At 39.7% G+C, this 26,168-nt stretch overlaps 1 protein-coding gene across 1 annotated transcript in view; it reads right to left on the reverse strand.

The window, feature by feature from the left end:
• Positions 1–14,206: 14,206 nt before the first annotated feature.
• Positions 14,207–26,168, reverse strand: part of VAT1L (vesicle amine transport 1 like) — a 1,045,598-nt gene continuing 1,033,636 nt past the window's right edge. Inside the window, exon 9 of the mRNA XM_078671542.1 lies at positions 14,207–24,891. Within this exon, the coding sequence (XP_078527668.1) occupies positions 24,793–24,891 (99 nt within the window). The 3' untranslated portion in view covers positions 14,207–24,792. The remainder of the gene's footprint in view (positions 24,892–26,168) is intronic.

Below are 26,168 nucleotides of genomic sequence, written 5' to 3' on the forward strand. Positions count from 1 at the left end.
GTGGCAAGCTAGGTTTCCAGGTGACACTTTAAAAAAGTAAATTAAGTTTTAAAGCCACTCTTGAGTGCTGACTATGGGTTCATTTATTGAGATCAGGGAAATAATGGTCAACATTGATGAAACTGTATTGATCTATAATAATGAAATTAAGATTTTTCTAGTGAGAATGTACAATGAAAGAATTTATTTTTGTCAGTCTGAATGAGCCACTTATGGTGTTCTCAGCTGATTTGACTCCTGAAGTTCTTGCTGGCAAAATAAGATCACAGGATGTAGTAAAATTAGCAGGAACCATTTTAAGAAATGTCCTGAAAGGTTTAGATTTTGGACTTAATAACACATTTTGTGATGCCCCAGATCTCTGCAAATCACTGGAGTCAACAAGAATGCCTGATGTTGTCTTAACATTGTTTACATCATTGTTTAATATCAACAAAGCAAAACTATTATGAACTAAATTTCTTGATTTCTGAACAGAAGCCGACAACATTGATGATGGCTTTGAAGATATAAGAGAAGAAGTGGAAGACAATCCCATGAATCAACAGGCTTATTTTGTGCAAATGTATGGCCTTTTCCAAATCATGTTATACGAGTTACATCAGGGCATAAATAAAACAACACTACACATGATAATGGCCCACACAATCTATGACAAGTGCAAACGTAGAGAGCGATTCACTTCAATTATTAGGATTGGTGTTATCAACAAGTTAGAATGACATAGTACGGAGCTGCAACTTGTTAGCAGCTCATGATGTAAAAACTTGTGAGTCTGACAGCAAGTCACTTTACCAGGAAAGGATTTACAATTGTTGCTCTTCATAATTTAGATTTTGAAGACAGCTTTTCTTTGTCTGGAACATCCAGCACACATGATACTGCCATGGTGCTTTTTCAAGACTGTAAAAATAAAGTAGCTTCTAGAAAACAAGTGGTGTCAGGTGGAGGCATAAACAAACAAAACTGCAAACTTATAACCCAACTGGCTTTCCAACGTGTGCAAAATCAATAAAAGCCATCATCACATCCCAGTCAACCAGAAAGTTTCAAAGTGGGTGAGGACATGGATCTTCGTCTACCTGATACTGCGGTCTGCAAAGCTGATATAAATGAATTTATCTTATTGTTTATTCAGTGCGGACTGAAAGATGAAGAAAAGCCAGTTCCTCCGTGGGCTGGAATTCATGCTCTGATCTCCTAGAATACCGTTCACTGAAGAACGTCGGGTTTTTACCAGTAATTCCATCTCTCGTCACAGACTACTCAACAGTATACACAGCTCTAAAACATTTCCAAAATGTGCATGCTCAGCTTGAGGTCCCGCCTATCCTGGCATTTTTCTGAGATGAAGGTGTTTTCCGTAATGTAGCTCACATTTATTTGAGCAATCCAGTAGAATTTGTTAATCTTTACCCAATAATGGATGTTTTCCACATGACAAAAGTTGTGTTGCAGTGTGCAGGAAGTTATCTCAGTGGATGTGGAATAAACAATGCACTTATTGAGGCAGAAATCTTTGGAAGCAAAACTGTCTGAACAGTATTGAGCAGAACTCATTATGTACATTCGTTACAAGGTATGTTCATCATGTCTGAGGATATAGAAACATTATGTTGGAATGCTTTCTGGAGGAAGAATGACAAATTAGGTTTTGCATATCTTATCTCAGAAGTGAACAAAGCACAGGGTGCACATCATTCAAAAGATATAATGCAAAGCCAGGCAATGTTCAGTACACTCAGCTCAATATCAGAAAACCTGAAAAACAATTTCATAGAATTTGTCAAAGAATGTGAAGAAAAATCAGAACTTTGCAAGTACTTGCGACATTTTCCCTGGTATTTGGAAAGACTGAAGAAACTAGAGGTGGAAAAACCAAACCTCTACAGAAAATTAATCCAAAGACATTTTGTGGTGAAAGACAGAGAGGGACGTTTCAATGCTGTGAATCCAAATGTGAAACTGGAACAGACGATCCAGAGATCACAGAAAAGCTCCAATAGAATTGTTGGTCAGACACGTAAAAGTGAATATGTTGTCTAATGACAGTTAGTTTACCATAAAGACCTTACTATTTGCAATGTTTTCAGAGAGATGACAAATTCATAATTAATGGACCTTTTTGAAACTGTTCCTCACCACAAATTTGTGGGAAACAGAGGGGAAAATTTTCATTAACATGTTGACAGCCTTTTTCAATCATACAGCAGCAAGGAAACCCCTTTGAAATGACTGGGCCTGCGTGACTACACAACTTCAAGACCAATAAATATGTGGATAACGATTTAAAGACACGTCTACTAGATGTCCTGGAACATGGATCAAAACTATACGCAGAACTGTAGCAGAAGAGATTTGTATTGAAAGAGAAAAAGCTGTTTGACATAATCACTAAAGCTAAACCTCCAGGCTTTAATTGCCATAGTAAGAGATTCATCCAACCTGCTACTACAAAACACGTTACAAAAAAACAACTTTTGCAAGCACATAAATCGATGGGTGTAACAAAAGAAAAGGGTGAACATATCAAGGACATTCTGTCGCATGATTTTCATCCAACAAAAGCATTTTTTTGATGGAGATGCCACAACCAAATCAATAAAGCACAAACTCGTACAAGAGCGTGTAAAAAAACTTTTACCTGAAGAATCTCAATTCAAAAAGTGTCCTCATTAAAAACTACTTTTGTTGTGAACTATATGTCAAAATTGTGAATGGTCAAGACTTCATCCATGCAAAAACTTCAGCTAGGTTGTTCAGACTGTTCTACAGATATCAAAGTCAGTATGCACCTTGCAAGAACTGCACATTGCCCTTGACAGTCATCTTTAACTATCTGTCAAAGAATGTGAGAGAATCAGACAAATGTCTACAAGTGGAGCAACTGACCTTGCCTGCGTCAAATAGTCAACACCTACACCTGTGCAACTTGGGGATGTAAACTCACCAAAACATTGCTGATGCTCCAGTGAAAACCTAATTTCCAATTATTGCAAGTGGAACGATTGCCAGTGAGAAGTCAGAGCCTGCTGAGATATATTCAAAAGACAAAGGCCATATTGTTTAAGACTTAACATCCTAGGATGCTTGGTTCCGGTCCAGGAAAGACATGGCTTGGCACTTCGGGCTGGACTGTTCCCATGAGGCACATGGTCAAGACTGATTTGGAAATGGCCATGTCTGAACTGGGGTGGCTTGGTGTGCACAATAACGATGGATTAAATCCAGATCTGTGACTGGGGTGAGTGTTCTGCCATTGTGCAACATTCCGTCCATCAGTTGTTGTTTTTGCATTTGTCACCCCAGGTGGGACGGGTATGCTCAGACGTGAGTCCTGTGCTCTCCAGGCCACTGAAATCAAGCTATCCTGGCTGATGACGGCTGACAGCCAGAAACCGGTCCTAGGATGCTTGGTTCCGGTCCAGGAAAGAAATGGCTTGGCAGTTCCGACTGGACTGTTCCCATGAGGCACAGGGTCAAGACTGATTTGGATATGGCCGTGTCTGAACTGGGGTGGCTTGGTGAGCAAAATAATGATGGATTAAACTCAGATCTGTGACTGGGGGTAAATGTTTTGCCATTGTGCAACATTCCGTCCATCATCTTGTGTGTTTTGCTGTTCACCTATGTGGAAAGGGTATGCCCAGACGAGGGTCCTGTGCTCACTATGCCACTGGAGTCAAGCTATCCTGGCTGAAGACAGCTGATAGCCAGAAACTGGTCCTACGATGCTTGATTCCAGTCCAGGGAAGACATGGCTTGGCAGTTCGGGCTGGACTGTTCCCATGAGGCACAGGGTCAAGACTGATTTGGATATGGCCATGTCTGAACTGGGGTGACTTGGTGAGCACAATAACGATGGATTAAACCCAGATCTGTGACTTGGGGTGAATGTTTTGCCATTGTGAAACATTCCGTCCATCATCTTGTGTGTTTTGCTGTTCACCCTATGAGGGAAGGGTATGCCCAGACGTGGGTCCCGTGCTCAATACGCCACTGGAGTCAAGCTATCCTGGCTGAAGACGACTGAAAGACAGAAACCGTTCCTGGGATGCTTGATTTCGGTCCAGGGAAGACATGCTTGGCAGTTTGGGCTGGACTGTTCCCATGAGGCACAGGGTCAAGACTGATTTGGATATGGCCATGTCTGAACTGGTGTGGCTTGGTGAGCAAAAAAACGATGGATTAAGCCCAGATCTGTGACTGGGGGTGAATGTTTAGCCATTGTGCAACATTCCGTCCATCATCTTGTGTGTTTTGCTGTTCACCCTATGTGGGAAGGGTATGCCCAGACATGGGTCCCGTGCTCACTACGCCACTGGAGTCAAGCTATCCTGGCTGAAGACGGCTGATAGCCAGAAACCGGTACTAGGATGCTTGATTCCGGTCCAGGGAAGACATAGCTTGGCAGTTCGGGCTGGACTGTTCCCATGAGGCACAGGGTCAAGAATGATTTGGATATGGCCATGTCTGAACTGGGGTGGCTTGGTGAGCAAAATAACGATGGATTAAACCCAGATCTGTGACTGGGGGTGAATGTTTTGCCATTGTGCAACATTCCGTCCATCATCTTGTGTGTTTTGCTGTTCACCCTATGTGGGAAGGGTATGCCCACACATGGGTCCCGTGCTCACTACGCCACTGGAGTCAAGCTATCCTGGCTGAAGACGGCTGAAAGCCAGAAACCGGTACTAGGATGCTTGATTCCGGTCCAGGGAAGACATGGCTTGGCAGTTCGGGCTGGACTGTTCCCATGAGGCACAGGGTCAAGACTGATTTGGATATAGCCATGCATGAACTGGGGTGGCTTGGGGAGCAAAATAACGATGGATTAAACCCAGATCTGTGACTGGGGGTGAATGTTTTGCCAATGTGCAACATTCCATCCATCATCTTGTGTGTTTTGCTGTTCACCCTATGTGGAAAGGGTATGCCCAGACGTGGGTCCCGTGCTCACTACGCCACTGGAGTCAAGCTATCCTGGCTGAAGATGGCTGATAGCCAGAAACCGGTCCTAGGATGCTTGATTCCGGTCCAGGGAAGACATGTCTTGGCAGTTCAGGCTGGACTGTTCCCATGAGGCACAGGGTCAAGACTGATTTGGATATGCCCATGTCTGAACTGGGGTGGCTTGGTGAGCAAAATAACAATGGATTAAACCCAGATCTGTGACTGGGGGTGAATGTTTTGCCATTGTGCAACATTCCGTCCATCATCTTGTGTGTTTTGCTGTTCAGGATTGGTAAGGCCTGCTATAGGGGTGACTTACACATTTTAAGTGTAGTGACCTATAGATATAGTGAACCTGTATCTAAAGTAGGTGGGGCAAGCTCCAGCTTACATAGGTTGCAGTAGCAGACATGTAGTTACATTTTGCATCGTCTCTCAGGGGTGTCACAATACATGCTTTAGCCCATGGGAAGCTTATGAGGTACCTATGCCCTGGGTACATGGGCACCATATATTAGAGATTTATAAGGGTACCCCAGTATCCAATCTGGAGTGTACCAAAGTATATGTAGGTTAATTTAAAGGAGAAAGCAGATAGACTGGGGTCGTGGTTAGCAGGATCTCAGTCAGACTAGTCAAAAACAGTGCAACATCAAGCAAAAAGTGGGGGTAGCCATGAGAAGCAGATCCTACTTTCCTACAGTAGCATCCTACCCAGCCTGGGTATCCGCCAATGACTACACTACACAGGGAGCTTAGTATTATACATCTTAATTCTTTTGTATGTAACTGCAAACTCAATGTTCTAAACCAGGCTTCATGCCGTCCTCTCTAACACTTGCATCATAGCTCTACGGAGTCCATCAGGAGCCAAAAGGGTTCCGTCATTGCTAACTCACAAAACACTACAACTTGGTGCAGCCACATGAATGATGGGCTCATTACCAATCCTTCAGCAACATCTGCTATGTCCAAACATGCAGCCACATGAATTCAGGCCATCCTGATGTCTTCTGACAAAGAAGATGGGTACCGGAATAAAGACATCAAAGACTGTTCATCTACGGTGCTGGAGAATGGACTAGTAGCTTTTTATGTGGACCTACGGGACATAATGATAAAACTTAAGACTCTGATGCCATTCTATGGGAGAGCAAGCTAAATCACGATCATGTAAGACACTGGGTTAGATGACACCTCAATGGGTATCTAAAGGGCTTTCCAGACAATATGTTCTCTAGCCCATATGGGATACACACTATGTTAGATGCCTGAAGTACTAGACAACTCAATGAAGGATGTTATTGTGGTACTGTTTAATGACGTTAAGAAATACCTACTTATTCTCTTGGAAAGTTTACTGCACTCACAAGGGAAATGCATAACATTGCTAGACAAAACAAAGCGTCACAGCCAAGATGATCAAATAGCAACCAGTTGAAACCCTTTTTTAAGATACTTTGTTTAGTGAGCCTAACTTGGCTCATGTATCCGGACCACACTCCATCATGGTCAGCCAGAACTTGCGCATTCGTCCTGGTCCATGGCGGCAAGATAACGACAAGTGCTGCTGTGTAATTTTAAGAACTATTTCCTCTTAAGTCTTTAATATTGCATATTTCCTGTTCTACCTGTTCTTCTGATTGGATTTTTGTCATTTTGTTGTCAAATAATGTATTACCTTGTATTCAATGTATTTACATTGATGTGGGATGTATTTTTGTTGAGTTGTGTTTTTACTTGATTTCTGTTTGAAGTGCTACATAAATACTTTACAAATTGCCTCCAATTTAAGCCTGACTGATTTTATGTCAAAGTACCAGAGATTTAAGTGCAGATGAGTTTAGGGTTTGCTTGTGTTTCACCTTGTCAAGAATTGTGGCTGCTGCTTAAATAGCATTTTTTCACCCCCCTCATCCAGTAACCCAATTTCCTTCATTGGTCTTCAGCAGTGAAATTCAGTACTTGTGTTTGTGCAGTGCCAAACAGTGATTTGTGTAAACCAAAAATCCCAGTATAAATAATTCAATACAATTTTGTTGTTTACATTCCCCTTAATTAGCTCTTTGGCTGTTTCTAAATTTACCCTCATTCTACCTGACTGTCTATGCATGTGGATACACCTGCAAGATTTGAGTTTGAGCTTGCCAACATGGATAACTACACAGTAGTTGAGCTCAAAGTGTTTTGTAAGGAGAGTGGACTTCCAGGCAAGAAGACCACCAGGAAGCTGAGGCTCCGGAAGGCTCTGTGGGCCTGAGGGGATGTTCATAAATCAATGGCAGCAAAAATGGACCAGGAAAGGGAGGATGATATGGAGGGTCAAGAGGAGAACATGGGTGCAGGTCCTGGAGTGTAGACCAGGATGGGTGATAACTTGTCTCCTGAATTGGAACGCCCTCCTGGAGCAAAAAGCAGTTTTCCCTCAGAAGGCCTGTTGCCTAATTCAAGATGGAGGCTAAGAAACTGGCCAGAGAGTGAGTGGCTCATGAAAGGAACCTTACACAGATATAAATGAGACCAAGACAGCAGAGCACAGCAGCAATGGTGGCAGCATACCTCAGTGCCCTCTGGAGACAAGAATGTCCATTTGCCTAACTTTGTTGTGGATCATGGCATTGATAAGTAGTTTGAAGCCTACAAAGTTGCTTTGTTGATGCATCATGGGGGGTCAGTCTCTCGAGCCACATACCTCATGAAGGAAGGTATGCCCAACTTGCCCTGGGAATGAAGAACATGATGAGGTTCCCCCCATGATGGAAAACCTTACCAGGAAGTATGGTCTTACTCCAGAAAAGTACGGGCATAGGTTTAGGGGCCACCAAAACCTGCCTCAGCAGTCATGGGTGGATTTTGTGGATTTCTTTTACAAGGCACTGCATGGTTTGGTGAAGGGCAATGATCTAATTTATTACAATGAACTGTACAGTAATGGGCTGTTCAGTCTGTTTGAAAGAGAGCACACGTTCAGTAATTATGTAACAGAGCTGTGCCAACACCTGGTTGATAGTAAGCTCACTGACCCCTGGGAGCTTGATATGGAGGCAGACTGCTGATTCAGCACCAGGGTCAACGAGAAGGTACCTAGGAGTGACCCCAAGAAGGGTAGTTTAGGTTCTCCCCAGCAGAGTGACCGTGAGGGCAAAAGCGACCCAGACAAGTTCTAGAGTATGAGAGTAAGATAGGGGAAAGAGTTCCCATACCGCTACTAAGAAACAAAGGGGAGGTTCTGGTGGGCAGTGGCCCAGGTCACCCCATTTCCAACCCTGCTGGTTTGAGTGTTCTGAGTTACAACAATGGCAGGGGGACTTTGTCTGCCTTAAGAAAGCCCCCACTGGTGGCAATTCTACCAGAGTGGTCAATGTGGCCTCGGGGGGAAGGAGCCCCCCAGTTGCAGGCTATCGACCATGCCATGATCTCCCTTAGCTGGGAGACAGACTCAGAGTGAACTTGTGATTCCTGAGGGTGGAAGGCATCACATCCACCGGGTGAAAGTTAATGGGACCTCTGTCACTGCTTTGAGGGACAACAGAGATAACCAGTCCATGATCATGAAAAAGCTGGTTTCTCCATAGCAGTACACTGGCCAGGTGAATAGGGTAACCCAGGTCCAGGGGTAGGACTTTTTCATCCCCATGGCTCTGGCATCCCTGGAGTGGGGTGGGGAGGTGATCCAGAGGAGGCCCATAGTTATTCCCAAATGGCCCATTGACTGAATTCTGGGGAATGAGCTGCCCCCAGTGTTTAGGAAAGCTTGAAAACCTGCTGTACAGGGCATCTTGACAGTTCAGTTTTCTGGGGGTACCACTGCCAAGAGCAGGTTACGGGTGCCCAGAAGGAGGGGTAGGGCGAGGGGGAGGAGTCACCACTTTCCAGGTCTACTGATTGGATTGTTTTTGTTTTAGTGTCAAATAATTTATTTCAATTTTTCTGTATTTTTGTAAATTGGTATTGGTTTTTTTGTGTTTTGTTTACTTTTGGTGTTTGTGTGCCGCATAAATACTTTACACATTACCTCTAAGTTAAGCTTGATTGCTCCTATGCCAAGCTGCCAGAGTATACAGCACAGGTTAATTTAGTGACTTGTTATTGTTCACCCTGACAGGGATTGTGGTTGCTGCTTGGGTAGCATTTCACCCCCCTCAACCGATAAGCTAATTTTTCACAGGTGGCATTCGTCAGGCATAGAGAGTTGTAAATTCTGGAGTCTGGATGCATGTAAGAAGGCAACATTGGGAAATGTGAAAGAAAGGAGACTAGATAAAGATTAAGTTAGTGATCATCATTTGACATTGGAATCTTAGAGTAGGCCATTGAAGAAACATGAGCAATGATCCGTGACAGAAAGGCAAAGCCAGTGATGGGGTCACATAGTGCATGGGAAGAATCAGTGGAAGTTGCCTATAGTGAAGCTGTGGCAGGAAGATGTCAGACTACACCTAGAAATATTTAGATTAATAGGTTCGGCTAGTGGAAAGTGTATATTGTTTGTATGATCGATAATGTCTGTTTGAGATGGTATGTCCTGTTCTGTTCTTCATAGTGCATGAGTAGGTTTGTGCCGGGGTTTTGGTTTAGTTCTTTAGCATCGTGTATGCTGTGGGCCTGAGTCACAAAGTAAACTTACACTTTTATGTAATTTTACAATTGGTTGCTATTCACGCAGGTATTTTACTAGTTATATATTTAGGAGTCTCCACACATAAAAATATGGGTCTTTCCTATCTTTTTATGTGCAGAGACCCCCGGTCATAAAGATGCTACTAGTAAAATGCCTTTGTGAATAGTGTACAAACGTAAACTTAAACAAAAGTGTAAGTTTTCCTTTGTGAATCAGGCTCACAGTGTGAAAGATGTAAGATGTGTTGCACCAAGCTCTGATTTGTGTCAGTGTCTATTTGGCAGGTTGAGTGAGTATCGCTCTTGAATTGTATGCATGTGAGAAAAGTATTGTTAGGATTTTACTCAGTTAACATTATAGGTTTGCTTCCATATGTATTTCTTTAATACACTTGTTCCAGCTTCTGTCCTGCTAATCTATCACTATAAAAAAGTTGAACATTTTGATCTTTTAAATCTGTGCTGATTGTGTTAATAACTTCTGAATGTTGATAAAGTAAGTGACTGCAGAAGCATTTAGCATGAATCACCAGCCAAAGGGAAGCAGAGGCTGTAGACAGTTGTACAATGTTGCCTGGCAACAGAAAAATAATTTATTATCACATTCTCTAAGGAGCCACTAAGTCCTTCTGCATACAATTAATTAGAGTGGATTGTTATTGTCTTCGATTATCGTAACTAGCCACATTTCTCTTTGAAAGTTGCACCAGTGACTTTTTAAATATTAGGCATAACTATTAAGGTCCAAAAAGATGTTCAATAATTTGCACATTATGTTGCTTCCATGTCTATTCCCAAAATTTACATTTCAAGTTAACGTAGCAATAGAAATAGTAATAGAAATGGAAATAAGATAATGCATAAAATCAAATCCAACCTACATCATTAAACTTTTGTGGCCTTGTTTGATAGCTCAGCTGTCGCCAGACAATTATGTTAGCATTGCTAGAGAGGGCCTTTGGCTCCGTCCATATGTTGGGAGCCAGAAGTACATGTTTTGATTGGGATAACGTTGTGTGCTTCCACAAAAAGGCGCAAGCCATCCCACAGCTGTGGTAATTTTGTTTATTTATCCAGTTGCCTGAACTTTCAGGGGCACACACATGACATTGTAATGCTAATAAGGTGTCTTAGATCACTAGAGAAGGCAGCGGCATAGATAGGAGCAGGGCAAACAATAACCTACATGGATCTTTTGTTCTGGCTTGAACCTAAACCAAAATGATTCTACAGTTATTTGCTTCCAAACAAATGCATGTTTATTCCCATGCTATTTACTTGTCATGCTTCCTATCACCATACAATACTCCTTTAAAACCAGATCTATTGGCATTGCCAATGCTTGTTACAAGTAGTAACTGATTTAAGGAAGCAAACAAGTTAATATTTCCAGAAACTCATTTATACCGGCACTAACTATGTATAATGCAGCATATCGGAAGCATAATGCCACTGATTTGGTAAAGCAAAACTAATTGGCATATAACGTCTAAAGGTCAGTGTTGGATTAGGACAGAAAATAGGTCTGAGTACCAAAATAAAAAGGGCTTCCGTTAGCGAATCGGATAGCTAAAAAATAAGTGGCACCCTGCTTGCAAATTGAGGCAGTTTTGTGCATGACATGTTGTATAGGTGTTTAGCAAGGTATAGAAGATTGCAAGAATTTGTGTTTGCAGCAGGCAATGTGGACCATATGTACAAGCCCCTATCGCCACTGGAAAGTCACTTTTTTCGACGTTCCTGTGGCGATAGGGGCTCTGCCTTATTTACAAGGCAGTGTTAAACTACTTAACGTGGCTTAACATTGCCTTGTAAATAAGGCACCCTTTCGATCTATGCTTAGTGTGAAATGGGAGGGCAATGGGTGTTGCTGTGGACGTTCCACCGCAACACCCATTGCTTCTGACGCTGCCTCCTTTTTAAAAGGGAGACGTAAATAGAAGGCAGCGCTAGAATTAGGACCAGGGAAAACCTGGTCTTAACCTGGCTAAGCAAGGAGAACTGTTTAATTTCTCCTCGTTATTGCTGTTTTCAAGTGTCCTGCCTTGTGCAGCACACATGAAAACAGCAAAAGGCCAGGGATTGTTTATGTACAGGATGGACCCCACATAAACAATCATTTTAAAAAAAAACAGTTTTGCAACTGCTGTGTGTGCTGCATTAAGCAGCACACAAAGAAGTTACAAAACGGCATGCCAAGATTGTATATGTGCAGGACGGGGGACCTTCCCGTACATAAGCAATCTTTCCCTGCACACAGACACCCCTTGCACTATGATGCAAAAGTGCCTGTCTTGGCAATAAGCTGCTAAACTTAGCGCCAGCGCAGAGGGAAACGCAGGCCTGCACCTTATTCTTGTAAATATGGTGGAGCCCTGCATTTCAGAAGGGGAGGAGCATGTCGATGATCTTGTTGAAGTGGGTTTTCATTACAAATCTCAATTCAGTGTACAGTGACTCATATGCCATTAGTGCTGTCCCAGGTCGACTTTTCCTCTGCCGTTCTTTTACTTCCTGAATGGAGTGGAACGCAGGCATATACTCAATTAGACAACGAGATACTAGAGCCATGAACAGATTCTGAATTCCTCAGTAGAAAGATGACATTTGTACCTCAAATACCTTTTTGTAAAAAGCTGTTACTCTTACAAAATTGTTAATCAGACTGAGAAGATTTTCATGGAGACTTCTGGAAATTTCAAATGATATTGTGGATCTGAATTAATGATTGTAGTTATGACCTTGTGAATAATTTTGCGAGACGGAATCCTAATAAACGTATATTAAAAAAATATTTTTTAGAATGTAACCCTATAGTTACATGTACATATATACTATTTTCACATCTATGTACATGGTAATAATATGTGATTACTCCCATAAGCTGCTCAACAAATAAACTTATTGATAATAACATCATATCTCTTTTCCAATGAAATGACACTGCTGGACAATATATGTTTTGTCAGTGATGTCTGTGCAATTTAAAACTCCACCCCACAGGACTCTCCAAGACTTCAAGAGTAAGCTTTAACTCGTCACAATCAATTTGCCCCAAGAACGTTAGGGCCTTCAATAGAGATACTTGCATTCAATGATCAGGATGCTTACCTGTCATCTATGGTTCTAGAAATAGTATCACTACTTAGATACTCATGAGATCCATATGTTCAAAGCAATTGGCCTAAGAGTTCTTTATAAAGTTTTCTACTTGAAAAAATATCCTGTAAAGAAGATAATAAATGTCTCAGAAGGTGTACATGGAACCCAATGTCCTGCACTCTTAAAAACTGGGGGGCATATTATCAAGACAGGTGTTACAATTATCGCCACTTTAGCGGCAGAAAACTGCGGCTAAAACGGCGATAAAGTGCTTGATAATATGCTCTATGGAATACAAATTGAAGCCCATGTTAGATGTGAAGGACATCTAACCTGAGCTTCAATTGGAATACCATAGAGCATATTATCAAGCCTATTATCGCCGTTTTAGCAGCAGTTTTCTGCTGCTAAAGCGGCGATAATTTTATCACCCGTCTTGATAATATGCCCCTCGATTCCTTCTGCTATAAAGGAGCTCACACAGTAAAGGCAAATTTTTCCTGTAAACCAAGAGGTTGAAAGAACCGTCCAGCTCACCAAATAGATACACAGAAAAGCTTAAAAAAGGAAAAAGCTGTGCACAAAACAATCTGAATTGAAAGTAGACTTTTGTTAGCTGAAATTGTCTTACATATTTATGTGTAGTTCAATTTGAATATCCCTCCCCAAACACCTCTCAATTAGAACTAAATATTCACATTTTCCAACCAATTCTTTTTGCCCCACCAATGTTTACTAGTGAAAGGGAGACGTATGTGCATGGTGATGTCCACACTCCTGGCAGAGGGAGGACATCTCACTACAGAGTCACAGACAAAATGACTGAAATAGTTCCATCAACGCCATGTCTGGATGGGCCTTTAGGTATAGGTATCCAGCTCAGGAAATGTTTCATATGCACCACGGGTTGCAACTTACAGAATGGAAATAATGTTTCCAGGTCCATAAGAAGAACTGCCAGTGCTGACCGCTGAAGAAATGAACCCCTTCTTGTTGTGTTCCTTCTTACCACTGACTGTGACCAGCTTTGGGACTTAAAGAACTAGTGTGGACAACTGCAGCCAGTGCTTTCTACAAATTCTTTACATCTATGTTTATATTGTATCCAATTGCACTAATGTTGAGGTAATTCTAGTAGATGATTATTGTTAGCAGCACTATAAGTAGCACAGACATGTAATGAGGCAACACAAAAAAGACATCAAGAAACATTTCTTCAAAATATTGAAGGAAGAGGGTAGCGTTTGATTGTCCTGTACGTGCAAACACCATTTCTGACAAATCACATGGTGACTGTTTCTAAGAAGGGAAACAACATAAGCGTGTAGATAGCTGGTGTATTATATTGCAAGCTATGCTCCAATTCGGAAATCTTAGCTACTGAACATCACTCGATGTACAGAACTTTTGTTATGTGATAGACTGAACTTAAATTTTGAGGTCAGCTGCTATATATTCACAAATGCACTTATATTAAACAACAGTTTGCAAGAAACATGAGTTTATCAGTCACCAACCATTTAAACTGCTTTGATGATTCATTTATTTAGGTATTTTTTCATGTAAACATATTTCGCAATTAGACACAATTTAACAAAAGCACTAAAGCAACATCACAATAAAACATTTTTTCAGTTCACTTAACTTGGGCGTGATTTACAGGGAGGCTTTTACAGTTTACTTAAGGCAATTTGTAATATAAATGTGTGTCTTCTGATAGAAAATGGCAAATTATACCTTTTATAAAGAATACTTCAACTAAGCGGCCATACATGCAGCTTGTGGTCTGCTTGGGATCACCTAATCATACCAAGTTCCCATTATCCACCATCTTTGCGACATGAAATTATTGAAATGTGCATTCATTCAGAAAACTGAGCATTTACTTTAGTAGCCTACAGCTTTCACAAGAGATTGTGATAACTCCTAGGCAGTGGCAGTTGCTCCCAATGCCACATGGTAGGGCGGCAATCTGGGGGGGAACAGAAAAATAAAAAACACAAAGGAAAACATTAAAAAGTATAAAATATCACCTACCTTATGCTACATCCACTGCCTTGTTCCTCTCCCGATCCTCGACTATTGCACACTGCATAGGCTCCCAGATGCCGATCCTGATGCTGCTCCCATGCTGCGAATACTATCACTCAGCATGAGATAAGCACTGGGATTGGTCTGAGCTGCTTGGTTTGGTGCTCAGACAGGGCCTGGGAGCCTTTTTCTGTTCTCCACCGGCTGTGCAACACAGCTGGGGTTGGAGAAATGCTAAATACACATTTTGGTTTAGCCATCCAAAGATGGCTGGCCCAACCGACATGCGCACTTAGGAGTGCCCATCACTCCTCTTCCCTGAAGCCCAGGATGGCCCTGCTCTGTGACTCGGCTGGCTCAGTGAAAAACAAAATGATAATAAAATGGTTTTATTATCATTTTATTTTTAATTGATGTCTCTGATGGGTAGCAGCAATGGGGCAAAATTCCTCCGCCATAGCGGAGGAGCCGACCCTGCTCCTAAGTACCAAGGGAATAGAACAGCAGTGATTATATGTGTCTCATTAACTTGTGAAACTGTGTTTCTGGTTCTATAGAGAAAGTGGTTATTTAGTTCACTAGGAAATATTAAGCTTTGTTTTCAGGAAGGCAAAATATAATTGTGATAGCTTAGGTTCCTTCCCCAGTATCAAAAACAATCAGTTGTGTTTTCTTAATGCTAGAAAAAACACAGAACGAGCACCCAACATAACCCAGTTTAGGAATAAATATTATTGATTTGCATGATCTATTTTGGCACTGTTTAAGCCTCGCAAAGAAACATTTAAAATGTATGAAATGTAATCTGACTTGTTTCTGTGTAATAAAATTATATTTGATGATGGGTGTCATTGGTATAGTTGAATCACAGTACAGAAATGAGCATGTATAAACAAATTGTTGATAAAGCATTCTCAATTCCAGAAGACAGCCCAGCCATCAAGGGATCTTGGGACTAAAATATTAAAGGAAGAGATGATTTGAGACCTGTGGACACGGAACCCTCCAGTTATCCATAGGGGAACATTGACTATAATTGGTGCTACATGGTATATGTCCAGCCCAGCAGCATGTCAAACAATCAATGGTAGCAGAAAAACAACTGAATAAGACAGTAAATCATTGTGTACACTCTTCAGCCTGCCAAATGCTATATTTAGCAACGGTCTCAATTGTGGATGGTGCTTTGTTCAATAATGAGTATCTGATGACCAACAATTCAATTTTGGCCAACAAATTACACTCTTTCATTCAGAAGCAAATATAGAGTGGGTACAACAATTATCCTCTCTGATGTGTGTTTTTGTCATGTCTATAATTAGCCACGGGGTAAACAAAAACGTGTTGCCACTATTTTTAACCACTGAAAAAAAGCCAAACAGTTTTCATATTGCTTCCACAGATATGACAACATGTATTTGTCATGCTGATACACAAAGCAAACAAACGGAAGGCAGAGGGATGGAAGAGGAAGCTTGGATTAAATATAAAGCAAGTATGCACGTTTCTACAATTGAAGCAAGACAAATAAAGTGCATGCACACATCACGGGACAAACATTACATGTGTCCATATTGAGGTATTATTTCCATAAGTTTAAAGGTTGAGCAGTGGGAAGATGGCAACTAGGGATTACATTATTATTGATATAATAATGTGTCTACTGCACTTGTTGAAGTTATTTTAATCACTGGTCACATATCTTTTTCAAACAGGCTAAAAACCTGGCCTAATATTTCAGAGGAAAAATCTCAAAAATAGTGCTTGATTAATCTTTTGATCAATGGCATAAGACTGCGCTATTTCATTGTTCTTTGGAAATAGCCCTGTTCTGTTTTGCCAGAAATTATTTATATCTCAGTCAGCTCCTACAATTGTTGCATTTCTTTTGAAATATAAGTCAGAAACTGACAGCTTGTTGAACCAATCCAATACTAATACAAAAATATGTTTTGAGAAGTGAGCTGTCAATTATGCTTTGATTGATGGGTTTAGAGAGCCCATACCTCTTTTCCGCAAGAGCAGACGACATCTGTCATAAAAGCTATCAGAAAAATTAAATTCTCAGTCTAATATTGGCATCATCTGTGCTAAAATGTATGATGTCTGTTATTACTAAACAAATGTCTTACTCTCCTAAATACGGCCTGTGAGAACCTATTTATGCTTAGATCTTACAAATTCTTAAATAAAGCCCTATTGCGAGCAGTACAATGTTTTAGTGAATTCAAATGGATTTTTAAAAAAAAGGTTACTTAAATTATGGTAAGTAAATTAATATGGAAGAACCAAATGTTTCCAGATGTCTTTAATTTACCAGCTGCAAAAATATTGTTTGTATCAGCAATTAACCACAATTTCAAAACTTGATTATTGATGAGAACACTTAACATTAGTCGAAGAAACAACACACAGCTAAACTTTGTCCTTATTTTACATATTTCAACTGCAACGCTATTTTAACCCAAAGAGTAAGATGTTCAAAACAATGATCCACTGGGTGCAAAACTATGCTAACTGAATACATATATAGGAGTTGTAGGATTTCTCAGATAAACAGCACAAACATTAACAGTCAAGTCAACATTACACTTGGATAAGGTCAAACACATGTTTGGCTACATTGCTGCATATATCCATAGTCCAATGCCAACATTCAAACTTTCAAAATGGAGATTTTTGTCCAATCTCAAGGAAAATAGCAAATTCAAAATTCCTATACCTGGCATCTACCCAAGATGCATTCAATTAAATGCAAGTCATGCCCAAATGTTTGCAAAATGGTTAATTATTCATTATTTGTGGAAAGACCATCTTAATTTGGATGAGTTTGATTCTGTACAGACGGACATAGAAATAAGCTTTTCTTCGTGATTAATACTAATGTAAGTCAAGTGACTATTATCCAATCACTCCATATATGACTATTTCTAGCCTTTTACCCTGTATGGCGTTCTGCTGCTTTTGGCCAGGATCTTGCTATAAAAATAGTGCATATGTACATACGTATAAACATAAAGACCTGGCTGGAATTCATTGTTTAAACCAATGATTAATGATGCGACACATTTCTGGACTAGAGTAAACTTTTCCTGCTGCAACTTTATGACCCCTCAGAACAGGGTCAGCAATGGGAGTAATAGTGGCAACAAATGGCAATTAAATGGCAGCCGCTGCTACTTCTTGCTACTCCCAGCTCACCCTCTATGTATACATTTCCAATTCTTCACTCTAAAGCAAATGAAAACAACAAGCACTCAGCATGTATTGCCTGGTTCATAAGGATTTTTTGCAATGGGAAGATGTGACTTTCTCTTCAACTAATGATGTATTTCAGGAGTTCTCCTGTGTTAGTCCTAGTTTTTCCTAGATCACTTAATGAGTGAAGCAGAGTTATACAAAAGTAAGGTGCAACCAAATTGTTCTGAATTGGGCCACTGGTGTTCCTCTTGTTCTCTGAACCACAACGCTGTTCCTTTTAACACACTGGCAGACATACGAAATGAACTAGGGGGCTTGCCTGATTAAAGGAGTTAGATTATGCATTGTGAGCAACACATCAATATGTGTCATCAAAAAATAATCCATGTTAACATAATTTACTATAGTTGGCAGCAGGAGAGGTAACTGGAGTAACATGACCAATCATTATGTGATCCCCTTCTACATATTACTAATCCTATCATTCATTTTCCTGAGACGGGAGACCCAAAGGAAGAGCAAAGATATTAGGCAGACTGTGAACTGCAATGTGACTTTAAGATATACCACAAAGTGCTAAAGTGCTCTGAAAGCATATGACTCTACTTATTTGTCTGCACCACTCATTCATATACTGACACATAGCTCTATAAAATGATATACTTGATGTGTCTCAGTCTGCCAAAAATGCTACCTTCAGAAAATCTGCAGACACTGGTGTGTGTTAGGAAACCTGAGTAAGATGGAAAAAGAGTTCAGCTTCTAAAATAGTCTTGACTATAATGAAGCAGGCAAAGCAAAACACATGTTAATCCTCTCTGCATAAATAAAGCCATCATCTTAAAATCACTAATTGTGAGAGATCTCCTCCACACTTGAGCTTGGGATACCACACACGTGTGGAGCAAGTCCTCCCCAAGCATATTTAGCATGTCTCTCATGAAAATATCCAACCTGAAACATAAATCATCATGCCTTTCACCTCAAAGATAACTCCACTATCTCAGAAACAGAGTCCTTGCTAATGCTGAATGCATTTTTTCCATTTGTGATCCTTAGTTTAGGATAAACTAATCACATGTTAAAATGGAATTAAGTACATGTCATCTGATTAAATGTCCCTGCTCCTATGTTCCTCACCCAACAGTCATCATATACCTAGCTCAATGTATCCAATATTTTTGCAATGTGGGATATTCTCTTTTGTTTTGTTTCTTTGCACCATGTCCTGCTAAACAGTGCTACTGTGGAAACTGCTGCAGGGCCACAAATAACTATCAGGAAGGACCATGCCTATTTATTAGATCAGAACACTATAAAATCAGACATTTATTTGATCAGACATACCCCTTATGAGCAATTACAGATCCAGATATGGATCTGTAAGCAAACTACCAATAGGCAGAAGAACAGAAATGGGTGGGTGCTCCACTGATCCCGTTCTGAAAGTGCAAAGGAACACTTCAAAGTGAATCTTGGTTCAACAGCCACTCTGACAAGTAGCAAATATTTGCACACCAATAGTACAGGGACAGGGCATAGGAGTAGCAAGCACATGGCTTCTGATTGTTTTCTTTGGCCAGAATTCCATATCAGCCTTTAAGAGACCAACATTTGCCCGAGTCTAATCATCTGGATGTGCAATAAATGGCACAATTTCTTGAAATACAAATTTGATCTGACATAAGCAAGACATGTGGCTAACTGGGCTTCCCCGAAGATAACACTTCCAGAAGAGCCCTCTAGCATACAGAAGCCTGAAAATAGGGCAAGAGTCTCATCTAGAACTGGAGGTGTCTTACATTAACCTAAGGAGCAATTTAGTCAATCTAAATTACTATAATGATCACATCACCAGTGTTACTCTAGAAGACACCGGACATGGCATTCAGAACACATTTGGCACAGTATTAAATTCTGACATGTTCCCATGTGTTCACAGGTTAGCACCTTATAGGTCTAATGATACGATCCTGCAATAATACTCTTTCAGACACGCTTTGACTGCTGAAACTCTGAAGGGGCATGTAAATAATAAAATTACCTCAGGTATTTCCCAAGAGCTTACTACTTTTTAAAAATAATTTATTGGATACAAACACCATCATGGAATCCCTAATCCCCCAGTAGTCATAGAAAGCAAGTCACTTCATTTAAAGCAACTGTCAAGGAAAGATATTTTTTGTAAATGTGAGAATGATCAGACTTATCCATCCATATACAATACCTCAAAGACAACCAAAATCTTACTAGCAGAATCTGTCTTCCACAACAGGGAATGTCTGCAAAAATGACAATCATCCATGACCCGCATATCGGGTGCCACTTTCATCAATAAGACACTTTTATATAACAATTAAAATCTAGAGGTGCTAACAAAAAATATGCCCAGTTTAAGTGGTCTTCTCAATTGGCTTTTAAAGATGCCTGTCTTACCAAGATGAAGTCTAGAACTACTCACATCATGATGCAACCAAATTGTTTCCACCTAGCCTGAATACCTACCCTATTGAATCAACCATTCCCAAAAGAAAAACCCACCTCATTGAAATGACAGAATGCCTCTTGTTACTGAATGCCATGATTATGGAAATGTCTTTCAAATTATTATATTCATTTTTGGCAAGTATAGGTTTTCCTCAGTTGTTTACTTGCCTTCCTAGAATCAGGCTTACCTGTCTGAAAAGGGTACCTCAGGAACTACCTGGTCTTGAAGAAAACACACACCTTATCACACATGTAAATGTCTTAGCTAAAAATTGCTTGATAAAAGACTGTGGTCTCCCAGCTTTTGTAATAAATTAGGCACAATAATAGACTCTCTCCGGGTTTTTGTGTGTTGTCTCATTCTGTCCCCCCCCCAAAATCCCCCACTAGCCTGAGTGATAGTCGTGCACCGCTCGGGAGGCCTAAGACACTGCATTACGAAACAAAATTTTATAGAAATGTAATCATTCTGGCGTGGTTCAAAATCGGTCAATAGTTATCCTAATTGAATTCAAGTAATTATTTTAAATAGGTCTTAGATGAGACATCCTTTTAAGGAGGAGAGCTGTTGTCTAAAAGAGAGATGGGGATACAACATTTTATATAGAGGTGTTCCATTCCACTTTTTCCTTGGAAATGTGTGCAATGCTCAGGAATTATGGACTACTGTGTATAAATGATAAAAGTAATTGTGTCTAAAAAATTAAATTTTTTAAATCTGACCAAACCATGTTATGCTTAGGAATGATTTAACTTGAGCTTGATTAAGTGAGTGCTTCGGTCTACATTGGTGTGATATAGAATGTTACTTTCTTTGTTAGTTGTGCATATGTGACTATGATGCACATTTAGATAAATGTAAAATATTGTGACATAAAGTTTACAAGATTATAAGCCAAGGAGTGCACATATATCTGGTATTGTAATACATGCCGGACATATTTAAAATCAGGTGGCATTACCTCATCCATGACCAGTGTGCTCTAGTGATGAGGACTTTTTAAGTTGACATGTGACACAACTGTTGTGTGATCATTGTAGGGATGAGACTGTGGATTTTCACCAGTTACTGTTATCAAGGAAACTGCACCGTCTCCGGTAAAGTAATCTCAGAGTTAAAGCAGTACATCTAGCGGGCCCAGCTTGAAGCCATGTGAGTGTGCACTAGTTGATAATGGCAACTGTCTAGCTCCTATGACTTTCCTGTCAATGTTAGTAGATGGAATGAAGATTCCTTAAAACAAATGGAGAAGGAGACATGAAATGGATGTTGTTCTTGGCACTTCTCTACAAACAAGTATAAACAACCAGACACATATAGTAGTCGATTGCTATTAGCTACCAGCTTCGGAGGTAAATGTACTTCATAATTGTGTGTTTAGCCATAATTATTAAATCTCCTACAGTAGAAACTTGTGATCAATTAAAAAGAGTAATGCACAATCACTAAAGGATAGTCCTGTCAGTACTTAAGAGACTAATATAAACAAATGGCTGCTTTCTTTTGAGAAACTCAAGAGAAGGAAACTAAACAAATGTTGAAAAAGTATTAACCTTCTGAATTATGTGCACAATAATATTAGTCATTTGGACATTAATTGGGCTCTGTGTATATTGACCTTCAAAATAATTCTGAGATAGAGATATATATGAAAGAACATGGTGAGTTACATGCTAGAACCTATACTTCCCAATCAGAAGATCACTGATTCCCTCAAGAAAACAACACAAGATCCATAGATCCTTGAAGGATTACCAGAAGAGGAAAACGTGCATGTTTTCAGAGAAATGTCTCTATCTCATTCATAACAAGAACTTGAAAACATATAGCAAAAACGTAGGGCAAATGCACAGCTGATGGTGAGTCATTTACATCACCTAACAAAGGAAGTGCAAAAAAGTGGGAAAGATCCTTAGAATTTAGCAAAGAATAGGTGAGGCACATGTTCAGCAGCAAATAACTAATCTCTCCACTAAGTCTCTTAAACATGGTAAAAGACATGTTTTAAATTGTGGTAAGTCTTATAGCCTGCCTCAAGACAATAAGTTAGCTGACTGTAAAATTGACTTATTGAAGATCACCAGGAAGGTGATATACATCAGGACAATTTAAACCCTTTAAAACGGTGGCTGATTGGTTTTGACATATGAAAAGTGGAGCGACTACAAGAGCAAACAAGGTTTTGCATTTGTGATTTGGAGGAAAGTGTAGCAGCTTTGAGATGCAAACAGAGACAAGAAAAAGCAAACGTTTAAATAACACTGTGGACAATAACAATTGTTTGCATTTTGCAGTCACAATTAATACTGCATATCCAAGCAGCGGTAATTACCAACGTAACCCACACTTTGAATACATTTATAGTGTTGTAATAATGTCATAACCTACACTCTGAGATATGTGTGTCATTGTTTGGGAAGCAATAAACACCAACTAAAGTTCATTTCAGTTTTTATGCAATCATTTATAAAACAGAAACGCAGGCAACCCCATCTAGATTAAAGGGAGGTAGTTAGAGCCAAATGAAAGGGTGAATTCGCTGATTTTGAGATCAAATAGCAGAGGTAAGAATGGGGCACAACTATTTAGTGAGGGATACCTGGACCTAAAGTCTAGCCTAAAGAAAAGGGACACACAGCCAGAGACACAAACATGCTGACTCATGCACTCAAAGACATGCAAACAAACGCACACTGATGTCGATTGGCACAGACATGCAAAAACATACCTATGGTATATGCACACTGAAACAAGCACACAGAGATATACACACAAACATACATGTGCATGACCTTGGAAATGAGCTCGTTGACCTACCAAGTGTGCCAGGTTTTGAGAAAATCCAACACTTACGTTACTAATCCCCACTGAATTTCATTGCATGTACATTTACCTAACAAATGGTAATTGTAAATGCCCTGTGAAGTTACATGTGCCTTACTTGTTATTGAATATGCGAATCTAGCACTAGCATGTGCACACAAACACAAGCACACACACATGTACTCACATACATTAACACTAGGATGCATATTCAGGACTTGGACAAGTGGAGCTGTACTCTCCTATAGAAAATAAGACATATATGCTTGCACCCTTCAAAGAAGCGGCTGGAGTAAAATTTGACACAGAAATCATGAAGTGAAGAAAAAATAATTTGAGTGCCTGCTTAGCAATTTCCTCAATGTAGAAATAAAAGAAACACCACTTGCATATCATTACTTTTTATGAAGTACAGGACACTTGTGAATTCTTTTGGGCAGTAATGTGTTCCCTTTGCTGTTTAGTTAGCGCTTATGAGCTACAAAAAAAACCCAGCATGTTCTACTGAAGAGTAACCAGCCCGCCAAACTGTGAATGTTGGCATATCTTCTCCAGGGGGAATCTTAGGTGTTCTGCAAATTCTTTTGTTACCTGTTTTTACTGTCCTATAGTTTGCTTTATTAAATTATGGTTGCCTCAAAATACAGGGTAGGAAGTCAGCTGCTATAATCTGCAATTTAGAAATTATTTTGTAAAAGCAGAAATTCATCAGAAAGCTTAATTAGCAAGGGTGTTTGGATGAAAAAGGAAAAACATTTGTAATAGGTTCCCCAGAAAACACAGAGATTATTTGAATATCGTTTCTTGGAGAGAAGGTTAAGTAAGGCATCAATTGAAGGTGCAGGTAGCAGTGAGAAAATTCACCCAAAACCACTGTGCAAAATTATGCCTCATTCATTTCACGGAGATCACTTGTAAGAACACGTAGGTACGGTGATATCATTCACCAGCATTGATTTCCCTAGAACCAGTTCATCCTTGAAATGAAAATGAGGTAATTTAAAAGAAATAAGAACAGGAAGTTCAATTGATTAAATACTAGTATCCTGGCATACAAATTGTACCCTCCATGTGTCAATTGAACATTGTTTGTTTAAAAGAAATGCTAGAACACAGCACTATTTTCCGAAATAATTAAAACAGCCCAAAATACAATGTTCATTTCTTACAGAGAGTCAGTACACGGACAAAGAATTTGGCTAGAATTGTACTACCATCTGACAAATGTCATAAATAAGAGGAATATGCTCAAAGTAAGTGAAGGAATCCATGTACAGTCTAACCTATAGAAAATCGTAAAGAAGCAAATCCAGGGAAAGGGAACAAGTAAACAAATGACGGATTCAGGTTCTGGGGTCCAGTTGACACAGACAGGATTTCATAATACTGCACTGAAAGGGGAATGGCACTTGAGAATCATAGACAACAACGGTCAACAGTTCACAGCTCAGCTGACTGCAGACAAATACAACACACACTGTACTACAGCATTTGATCACTGATGCACAGACGAGGTCCCTCAGTCTTGATCCAGCCTTCGTGGCCAAATTTCCCACTCTCCAGCCTTGTGGCTGCTATTGGATGAATGGAATGCGCTCCTTGTTCTCGGTGTCCCCTTCGTGGTCTTCCTCTTCCTCGCCTGCTTCACTAGTTTCTGTGCTGTCATTGGCCATCTGCAGGCAAAATAGATAGTAAGCATTGTAAATCAAACTGTTGTATTTTGCCTAAATCTACATTTGAATGGATTCTACTCAGTCAATATCAACTGAAGGAGACAAGTCTCATCGCAGTCAAAACAGGGATAGAAGTACACTACCTCTAAAGATCAAAGGTTCTAATAAAGAACTAGAGTGTTAACCTAGTTAACATAATGCATCATCTTCTCCGGTAGACATGCTGCTGGAGAAGCAATCTTTAGAAACCTCTACTTTCCTATGGGTGAGGTGAATAAGAAAAAGATGATGGGTGTCATCTTCGCTGCTAAGAAATATCTAAATAAAGGACACCCCAAAAAATATTACATAAATGTGTCATATATATTTGAAGTGTTCCCAATCTATGACAAGTGTTTTAACTGTTAAATGCGCTGCCAACTTTTACTGTGTTTCAAAATAATTTTCAAATTGTTGAGATAAACACATTTGGGAAGAATTGTAGTGTTAAGAAATTGATTATTTAGTGTTTGTTTTATTAAACAGTATTTTCCTTTGCTGGTCTCAACCTGCTACAAGAAGTAAAGTGTTAGTATGTAAACTTGTAATCATGTAATTTCCATATTTTTAAGCCAGTTGCATCTTTAGTTGTTAGCCTTACGTGCCTCAAATCGGAAATCTGATTTTTAGCGCCAAGAAGTCTTTTGAGTAACAGTTTGCACTTTATAAATATTAATAATAATAATTATAACATGTGAAAGCGCAGTATTTATTCCTCACATCTTAGTAGATGTTTGCATGGCCGGCATTGTATTGCGTACTGGGAAACAGTTCCACAGAATGAGCTAAACTGCAAATGAAAGTTGTACAAAGAGCACTTCAACAAGCACAAGGTACTACAAGAGGAGCAAGAGAAAGTGTGCGGCCTGTTCTTTAAGCTTACAAACTAGTAGAATTATTTTGACGAGTGGTGGAGCTCAATTTCATCTTTCCGTTTTATGTCTGTTATTTCCATGCTATAGCCATGCAGCAAAGAGATGTGTTGCATTATTAAATAAACCAAGAATGTTTTTATTCTAAGAATGGGGTATAATTCATTAACTCTGAATGTAGTGATTTCAAGCAACAATATTTAGAAGGTTTTTCTTACTTTCTTTACATTTTACTCAAAGTAAAACGAATCAGGGCACTTTCATTTAGAGAGCCACAGAAGAAATGGATTAACTATTCATACGAACACAAAACTATTCATTTTAAACATCTTTCTGCAATTCATTCCGTCTCTCTAAAAAATATAC

Source organism: Lissotriton helveticus, chromosome 12 (genome assembly GCF_964261635.1).
Source record: "Lissotriton helveticus chromosome 12, aLisHel1.1, whole genome shotgun sequence".
NCBI lineage: Eukaryota > Metazoa > Chordata > Amphibia > Caudata > Salamandridae > Lissotriton > Lissotriton helveticus.